This window comes from Tinamus guttatus, unplaced genomic scaffold (genome assembly GCF_059628265.1).
Source record: "Tinamus guttatus ecotype Peru unplaced genomic scaffold, ASM5962826v1 Tinamus_guttatus_pri_ptg000088l, whole genome shotgun sequence".
NCBI lineage: Eukaryota > Metazoa > Chordata > Aves > Tinamiformes > Tinamidae > Tinamus > Tinamus guttatus.
Window position 1 is genome coordinate 1,034,631 of NW_028288622.1, and position 10,158 is coordinate 1,044,788.

The following is a 10,158-nucleotide window of genomic DNA, read 5'->3' on the forward strand; positions in this document are numbered from 1 at the left end:
CAGGTGCTTAAATGAAGTCCAAAAAGAACAAGGGCAGGACGATTTACCTCAAAGCAAAAAAAAAAACTACCAAAAGGTCTTCATGGCAAATATGATCAATTTACTGGTAGTTTTCACTTCTCTCCCCTGAATATTATTTTTTACCTAATAAAAAAGGTAACACAAGGCTGACATGAATGCCCTTCATGAGTAATCAGCAGCAGTTTTAGGTTATTTAACTGATGCTGAGCTGATTGGAGGTGGGGGAGAAATACACAGTACACTTTTTTTTCTTGAAGGCTCATTTTGAGGAACAAAGCTGAGTAGCTAGAGACAGTAGTTATTTGAGCTCAGTAATACCAATTTCGCACATCTTGTTCAGTCTGCGTGAGCTCTAAAATTCCCTAGATTCATGCTCTGTCAGTGCCACTTTTATTTTAGCTGATCTGTTTCTTAAAAGACAAATACGTTGTTGGTTGTGTCTTGCACACTCTGTGAACCTTGCTCAGGCCACTTGTTCATTGTGAGTACAGCCGTCTCAGGTGGCAAAAGGCATTCAGAGAAGCTGGCAACCAGGAGTCTCTACAGTGGAAATCTCCTGTAGAGCAAAAGCTGCTGTGGTCACTGAGTGCCTGTGAAATGAAAAGTTTGCTTTGGAAGGATCTCCTGTCAGTTTGTCTGATGTCTGTTCACATTCAAAGGGCTGGTAATGCATCGGTAGTTAGTACTTTATTTGTTTTGGATCTTATTTTCTGCACATAAAGAGAGGAATGTTAATAGATCAGTACAGGACAGAGAGCTTAAAAAAGGCTTTGTAAGGAAAGGATAATAATTACTCTCCATTTTGAAAAATATAACATTTTGCAGAAGGTGTCATTAAGCCACAAATGTCGTTATACTGCAGGAACTGCAGAGCTAACTTGTGACTAGAGAATGCTCCCTCAAATCATTGCAGACCGGCATATAAAATAAGCTGAATAAAACTGCTGAGAAAACAGTTGGAATCAATGTAATTTTTCATCTTTCATTTCTTCTCTGTTGTACAATTGTCTTCTTTTGCCAGTGGTACCAAGCATCAACAATATCTTGTTCTCTATTTTAACTACCTCCATGTTATTTTTTCTTTTGTCATTAATTATTTTTACCCAGTCTCCTTTTGAGTGATTTACTATTTGAGTCTTTTTATGCTATTTTTTTTTTTTCACATAGGAGAGCTCATGAAAGGAGCCATATCCAGACTGGAATCAAAGTGTCTAGGTTTAGTTATACTGCCTCTATGTATGCATGAAGTCCAGCTGTGTTGCATCCCTTGCTTCCTGTCAGATATCACCTGTCAGGTTGGAAATACCTGATGATGCTTAAGATCTTGTCACCAAAGTATTTTATTTCCTGAATAGCTTATGCTGTGCCTTTAGTTCCCCCTAAAAACATCATAAAAGGGCTGGATCATTTATGTTCCAGCCCATGCGCTGCATCCTAATACCTTGTTGACATTCCTGATGTCACCTGCTTAGGCTTTGTTCATGATTCTTAGTCATTTTAAAGTGGGTTAGATTTCTCTCCCATTTTATTAATCTTTCAGACAGTTGGAGCAATGAATCTTGAATACAAAGCATAATACAAATCTTTTGTGAAGGTTCTTTAAGGAAATCAACTCTGTTCCCAATTTTTTAAAAAGACTTTTCAAATATCTTAATGATTCCGCACAACATTAGTCATGCTGACCTGATCTGGTGCTCACAAAATTAAAGACATTACTTACAGGCTTAAAATTTAGCATATATTTAAATATTTTCCTGCATACTGAATGATTGATACTTGTAGTGACAAATCATGTATCTTCTCATTTCATTCTTGTGCTTACTTATTAATATGAGAATTTATTAACCGAATCTTGGAGGCAAGAGACCAGTTTGGTTTGACATAAGATTGTGAAGCACAGCTATCTGGAACATAGAATGAAATAAGGGACTGTGCACATTCACCATAATGTGCACAGCCTTCCATGGAGGTTAGTGCAAACAACTTCCAAGTTCCATAATCAAGAGAATCAGGTTATTCAACCAAAGCAGTGACATATTAAGTGACTGAGAATTTCACAGCCTTCCTGAAACCCCCAAAACATGATAAAATATCCTTGGTTTCTGTACCGTAGGCATTAGACATTTGCTTTCAAAATGATAGGAAACCATAATACATTCATACTTGTACTTTATTTTTAGAAGACTGGGTTTCATTATATTATGTTAGTGTGCAACGACAATTTTTTCTTCTCATTTCATACTGAAATGCTGGTGAATTTTGGAGGTTCACAGTATCTTGTAAACTAGCCTTTTAAGAATGCAAAAAGTATAGCAGAAATAAATATCTGGGTCAGAAAACAGCCTTAGAAGCCATAGGAAAATTAGAGGTATAATGCTATAAGCATTCCAGTGCAGTTTCCTACTTCAGAAATATAACTCTGTTACTCTCAACAGGCTTCAATGTTTGTGTTCCAGGCTGGGCTAGAAGAGGTCTTATCTTTTGCTAAATATTTATCATTGTTCCCCTTGTTCCCTTACCTCCCTTCCTTCACAACACTTGCAAGATTAATCTTGAGTACTTGATCAATTACTTTGCTCTATCAAGGACTTATATATCACATAAATTGGCTTTTTATCTCCAGTTAAATTTTTACTTTTTTATCCTTCTCTGTATGTGTTTCTTTTTGCAGACTTTAGGTTAGTGGCACAACATTTTTTTTACAAAAAAAAATGAGAAAGCATGCTACTGTTTTATAGCTTCATTTTTTGAGATCTTTGTGTGTTATTCCTTTCTTTAGGGAAAAGTCTAAAGACTCTAAGCTATTTGGACCAAATGTTCAACTATTAACTCATGGGACTATCTGATGATATCCTGTTAGATGCTTAGCAATGAGTATGTACCTTTTAACACTTCTTTTACTTCATTTTCTTTTATAATTCTTTAGTTTAAAGAAAAAAGGAATATATTCAGAAAAGAATTTGCATGATTTAGAATATCTCCAAAAATAGTCACAAGATTCTGAGCTGACTGCGACTCAGCAGGAGCTCTGATCTGTAACGTTTTGACATTAAAAAAACAAAAACAAAAACTGCTTTCACTTGGTACAAAAATATATCCATCCATCTACAGCATTAACCCAACCTTATGCCTATGACTATATAGCAGTCATATATTTACATCTTGCTGAAAGAAAAGAGCAATAAAATCAAATGATACACATATTAACAACATTCATATTTTAAACAAACATGACAAAATCACATTTTAGTATTTGCTATGACGCAAATATAATACTCATGAACATACCTATATACTCAATTTTTGATAGTATCTGCTGCTCTTGAGTGCATTTGTTTATACCTGTTACACAGCATATTTTCCAAAAATAGCTGAACTCAGTAGCTGAACTGATTGCATATATCAGCCTGATACTTGATGTTGACTGAATTTCAGCATTTTGCTTTCAGAAAAGAAAACATTCAGTCTTTTTTTTTTTTCCCCTACTCTAATCAGCCATCACAGCAAGTTACCCATCTACAATTAAAGTTCAAGAAATCTCTAAAGGATTGGGGAATAATACACAGTTATTCAGAAAATTACATGAGAAAAATTGGTAAAACTTCTCAACAGTCTGTTTTCAAAAACTCATTATTACCAGCCTAATAGTATATATGAGGCTGATGTAAAGAAATGCCTTTACTAAAATTTGTTTAACAGCTACAGCCCTGGCTCATGTAAACAATGTATGAGACAAAATGGAAGGCAAGCACATGCTGAATTTAAATGTGCTCGGAAGCTGAATGAACCAGAGCTTCTCTAACTAAGATTATTCATCTTCTCTAAATCAGACATCTTGATTCTTAGGAGGATAAAAACAGATATATTGCAGAAGTAAATTAGTGAAGCTGTTTGCTTGGAAAATCATCTCCCTTTTTAGAAACCGAGACCTTCTGCTACTATGACAATTTTTTAAAACTATGTTTCTAAATTAATTACCCTTAAAAAGGGGTGCACACTAGCATAATGGTAGGTGTTGATTTTACTGTGTTCTTAAAATGTAAGATGGATGATAAAAAAACCCTTCACTATCTTTTGAAATATTACAGACATTTTCAGACTAGAACATCAAATTATTTTCTTAAATTTCTCTGAAGTACTTTAAGAATTGTGTCTTTTCCAAATAAGTTAAACAGCTAATCTAAAATAAAAAGAACAGTGCTAAAAACGACTAATTTATGTGTAAGACTGGGACACATTCCACAGAAAATGTGAAAAAACCCTGTTTAAAAATTATAGTAAACAACAAAATATTCTTCAGTGCACATAATTAGTATGTACATTATAATTTAAAACTGAATATTGATGACTGTTGCTGATGATCTTTTTAAATTTCTTACAAAATATAAATAGGATAGCCAAGAGAGGATAGCTGATAAACCTGACATAAGGTTTTCTTTTTCTTTTTCTTTTCCTTTGCTTTCCTCTCCACTTGGACTAAGAATTCTTTTTCATTCTTCAAAAAGTGCACAGAAAGAAAAAAAATTAATTCCAAAACCATTTTTCTAGATTTCCAATGGACTTATATTCTTGATGTCTTTTCACATGGTCACAAGCAAGGCATGCATGTGATTCCCAGAACCTAGGAAGATGCACTGAGAAATCCTTCTTCCAGTTGAAATAGCTAAGATACATTTTGTTATTTTTGTCAAGCATCAGAAGATATTCTGCCAGCTCTCTTGGGGAGAGGAAATCTTCCACATGTATGAAAGAGTCTGCTGGAATGTAATTCTCATAGTTTTCTCTGGAAGGGCCCAGTACAACTGGTACTGATCCAGCCAGAAGAGCATTGTAAAGTTTCTCAGTAATATAATCTTTGTGGATTGAATTTTCAAATGAAAGGTAGAATTTACAAGTGGAAATAGTTGGAATCAAGTTTTTATCATTGACGTAGTCTCCAAAGGCTTGTCCATACGTATGGATTTCAATGTATTTGCTAAGCTCATTGTAATACTTGACTCGAGCATGCTCAGGGTTCCAGTTACTTACCACCCAACAGACCAAGTTTTCTTTACTTGGTACTTCAAAGGTAAAGGAACTTGTACCAACCATCATGAAACCATAAGGCACCTGAATATCTGAATCGCGCCGATAAGTCAGGGTCAGGTTAAAGAGATGTTCAATGCCACTTTTTTGTGGAGTATGAGTTGGAGACTCCAAATTCATCCAAATCCATTTCTGGAATGGTGGCCTGGCCTGCTGAGGTAAATTAGTAAGATCCCAGCTGATGTCCCTGTGATGAATGAGAACGGCGTGGGATTTGTTGTATAGTGAACGGTCAATAGTCAGATGGCATCCATGGATGTTGAACATCGCTTGGCAAGATGTTAGATCAAATGTCTGACCAAATGGCCAAACCCAGATCAAAATAGTTGTTTCATTAAAATTATCAGTTTTGGAAGAAAAAAAGTTCTTCATTTTCAAAACTGAGCTGGCTGATTCTATAGGACCAGAGATCCAGCTGTTTGTTGGTTTGATATAAATAAGTAAAAATGCCATGAAACAACCAAGGACAATGAAGATAATCAAAAATGGTCGGAAAATTCCTTTAGATGTCGATGTCATAATTTGTTCTGAGAAAAGAAGAAGAGAGAGAAATACATCACGTATTAAATTACAAATGAATTGCCCATTAAAATAATGAGACATCAACAAGGATAGAACTTCTAAATCATAGAGGGGTAAGCTCAAAACTTCTGAAGTGATTTGAGTAGACAAGGTATGTATTCTTGTACACTATACATGAAAAGCATGATATTTTTCCTCTTCATATTGAAAATTAATTTATATAAATTCAAAGTGTGTGTTGTGTGTGTGCATGCATCTCATACTTACTGTAACTTGATATATATTTAAGAAGCCTTTTCATTTACATTGTAGACCAAGAGTCTCAGAAACAGCCAAACTGACAAAATTACTCTCTGATTCTGTCCTTGTGTCTAGGTAAGGTACAGTATGCTGCACTCTGAGTCCATTCATATCTTTGTTTTATTTATATGGCGAATGTGGGATTAGGGGAAAGAGAAAGAAATAGACTGAAATGTCAAATCTGTGATCACAAATATCAGAAATCTAGTTTAGGCCTATGGTCCACATGGAGGTGAGCACCCATGCCTTTTGCTTAAGAGTCCCCAAATAGCTAGGCAAAGAATCACATCATCACATAATTGCTTATTGCTAATCTTTGCTTCTGCATATAGACCTGGAATTTGGAATTATTTTAAAAGTAAAAACAATCAACCATGTAAAGAGTGATATGGTATAAGAAGAGAAAAGAACAGCTGCAAGTTGCCAAAAAGAGGTCTTCTGAATATAAAGGCCTGTTATAGAAAAATAATTCTGCAGTGTATGTCAGTTACTCTGAAATACTTGACTGGCTCTCTTTTATTTTTTTTTCTGTGTATTTTTCAATGATTTAAGTTTTCATTCTCTTTAGTAGCTATTTCTAGAAGAATTATTTTAAAACTCATACTTAAATATATAAAATAAATATATACCATAAATATATATTATGTATAATATATAACATATGTATCCAAAAAATAAATTCAGTCACAAAAAGTAGAGGCAGGATTTCAGGCCTTTTAAGCCAATTTTATAACTATTTGCATCTAAGCTGTGAAATAAATAATAAAATTCAAGTGTGCTTCAAAGGCGCTTTAATGCAACATACATTTGCCGCATTGTAAGTGTAAAAACTGATGTGTGAGCGTAGCAGTACAGTTAGAACAAATATGTCCTTATTTTCACTGTTGAGAGAAAGGACAGGAATGGAATGCCATAACTAGCTCTACAGTCTAAGGAAAAAATAATTTTCCTCTCTGTTTCCCTATTATGTAAAGGCAGATGGTCTTAATTCTGCTTTATTGTATTTATTTATTAATATGATAAGTTGTGGCTGAATCTTTCATCTCAACTCCTTTGTTTTTGGACATAGTTGAGCAGGTCCCCTCCGCTTTCAGCAAAATGGCTCTAAAGGAAGCTAAGAGGAAGAACTGTTTTGTCCATGGCATTTTCATATAGCTTCATCAGTTGAAATTTTCTGACAGGAATTTTTGGTTTTACAACTATATCACACTGTTTTTTTTTTTTTTTTAGCTCATATTGATTCTGCTAGAAATATGCCTAGAATAGAGTTTATAACCTACTAAAGCAGAAGGATCTTACCCTACCTTAATATTATGAAAGTTAGAAAGGAATCTCTGATGAGGAAGGCACAAAATTCAATGAAAAACCAAGATTAGAAATAAGGTCTGAGCCAATCTTAATGTGATACCGTTCCTATTTTCTGTGCTGTTGAAGCCAAAACACAGAGCAAGTATAATTTTTCACTTGACAGGCTGAGCTGAGTTTGAAGAATAGGTTGTGAAAGGTGACTGCTCAGGGAGACTCATCATTTTTTGGAGAGCAAAACAGAGAATCAGGAAAGTACTTTAGCATAGTGCCCTGGAACTTAGTCACCCTTCAGTTCAGTGCCCTCTGACAGGGCTTATTCAGCTAAGCTACGAAGTGGTGAAAAGCCCTGTGTCATCATATGGTGATTCTTAAATATGAAGCTCTTGTATTTTTATAGGAAGCTCTTGAATTGCAAATTCAAAGTTCCCATCACAAGGGTGAGGATGAATACTTTCTGTATGTGCTACATCAAGGTATCTGTGGATCCTGTAGACAGGTGAGTTTACCTATTTTATCACTTCCAAATCTGTTTTCCCACCTTACTGTCCTGTTAATTACCATATCCAGTGCTGATTATGGGTCTTAGATTAGGTCTTTCCTAAAAGCACACAGCTAGGATAATCCTTTCCAGTTTTCTGGATTCAGAGAACTAGTGATTCATTATGCAGTTCCGTACACACATCAGGGGCGGTGCAGACATCCCTGGGATGTGTCCCTCACTCTGAAGCTACTGCTAATGGAATGGCTGAAAAGTCTTATAGAAACTGGAGGCATTAAAATCTGGTTTGAAAGTCTTGCAAGAAAGCAGATGACTACAGCAACCTTCTAAGAGTATATATCTATATCCTGAGGAGTTAGGAAGGGTTTTCCCATAGAATTGTATCTTTTTTTTTTTTTCCCTGTTTGGGGTAGCACCAGTAATAAAAATTAAGGTATGCGCTTTGGCCATGATATGCTAACCTCAGCAATTATACTTGTGATACATAAAGCAAAGTGAGAAAGCCATGGAATGGACCAGCAAACTCTCCACTTACTGTTTTTGGGACTCACATACTTTTGGGTCCCTCACACAATCACACAGCAGAACAGTGAAGGCATGTGGTAAGTAATTGCTGGCAAGTAGTGTCTTCCTTGAGAGACAGCTTGTACATAATGTTAGGATGTCAGTTTTATATATAATATATATTTCCCTGTTGGTGTGCTATGTTTCATAGATTTTTCCCCTACAGAGTCTTTCCATACTTATCATTTCCTTCTTCCCATTTGTGCTCAAGATAACCACCATTCTCCTGTTGTGACTCTCACAGGTGAGAATCATCTATAGACAGATGAGTCTACAGAAACATTCATTACATTCAAGACATCCATCCAAGTAACTTTAGCTTCCCCTTCCTCTTTCATGGTTTTCCTTCTACTACAGAAGCCCAAACTCCCTTTCTGCAGATCCTCTCCCCCATCAGCCTTTGACATGTCAGACTCTAAAAAGAAAACTTTGTCAAAGAAATGTGTTTATTGAGGCTATTGCCACCTAGAATAATTCCACCTAGCTACATTATAAAGTACATTTTAGAGTGCTGTGTTATATTATTTTCTAGGTGCCTTTTTCCTAGTTGAAAGTATAGTACTTTATCAGTACAAGACTATTTTTTTCCCAGTAGAAAACCTAGTGAGACTCTTTCTAAAGTGCAAAAATTGGTATTCCATCAGCAGGCAGCTCCATTTAGTAGCAACACAAACGACGAGATAGTAACAGGGTACCAACACCTTTAACCCCAAGAACACCAAGCAAAACTTGCAAAAATATGTCTGTTTTGTAAATGCATTTGTGAACTTCGTGCATGTCACAAATTAAATAAAAATGAATTTTATGGGAAGTGTTTTATCATAACTACTTTACAACAATGACTTCTTGATCATTGCAGAAGAGAGAGATATGTAATTTTCTTGGGTTATATAGCACTCAAAAGAGAGAAAAGCTAACTGTTTCGCCAATAATATCAATGCCTATTTTGCTGACATTTCCTTCCCCCTGCTTCTTTGGTGTACTCTTAGAGTACATTGCTTGAAGAAGTATAACTTCCATTACTAGTCTAGTCCCGAGATTTTCCAAAGGCTGATGGCGTGGCTGGCACTGTGATTTCTCGGTGCAACACATGTTGGCCACTCCATCCACCAAAAGCTATTCTAGTCAGTACAGCCACTCACTGCAAATCTTCTAGAAGAACTAAGGGGGTTTTCTGAAGGATCCTAAGGTGAATGGGAAAAAGCGGTTTCCAAAAGGGGGAAGGGAGACTGAGGGCAAGTATTTTAAAATGAAGCCGGGGTGAAAGAACAGTGTTATTTTTAAAGTCATGGAAACTAAAAATGAATAATAATTATTTGTTACTCGTCTCACCTTAGTATTCTTGTGTGCTCAGGGCTGGATAATCATCTTTACCAGATCCTTGATCTCAGAAAAATTCAAGAAGAAATATTTAACAAGCGCGGGATAGTCTGTAAGTTTCACTCCTTGGATCGGACTGGGCATCTCTGGCGTATTTTGAAGATTTAGAAGAAGAACACAAAGGCAAACAGAGGTCACAGATAGGCTCATTTAAAGGCAGTGAACTAGCTATGTAGACTCTCTGGGACTATTAAAAGAACAGTCAAATGCAGTGGGGAACTGATAGAAAGCACGAATAAACCAACATTATTGTTAGAAAGGAAGATTTGAGATCGCTCACCCAGTACTCTGGCAGCTGCAGCAACCTGGCCATGGCATATCTAGACCAATGCAAAGAACTCTCCTTACCCTTAGGAGCAGGTGGAGGTGTAGGAGTAGGTTCCAGTTAGGTGGAGGTGTTTTCCCCTGCAGTACTAATGAGAAGAGGATTGCCTCAGGATAGCCCGAATGTGACTTATCTCCAAGCCACAGTTGTGTAG

General features: G+C 36.0%; 1 protein-coding gene across 1 annotated transcript; it reads right to left on the reverse strand.

The window, feature by feature from the left end:
* Positions 1-4,285: 4,285 nt before the first annotated feature.
* Positions 4,286-9,902, reverse strand: FUT9 (fucosyltransferase 9). The gene is made up of 2 exons (XM_010217025.2): positions 9,632-9,902; positions 4,286-5,633 (listed from the first exon to the last, which is right to left on the reverse strand). The coding sequence occupies exon 2, from the start codon at positions 5,623-5,625 to the stop codon at positions 4,546-4,548; it is 1,080 nt and encodes a 359-aa protein (XP_010215327.1). The 5' UTR covers positions 5,626-5,633; positions 9,632-9,902; the 3' UTR covers positions 4,286-4,545.
* Positions 9,903-10,158: the final 256 nt, after the last annotated feature.

Coding starts and splice junctions, on each gene's coding strand:
- FUT9 (XM_010217025.2), bottom strand. CDS start 5,625: ATGACATCGACATCTAAAGGAATTTTCCGACCATTTTTGATTATCTTC.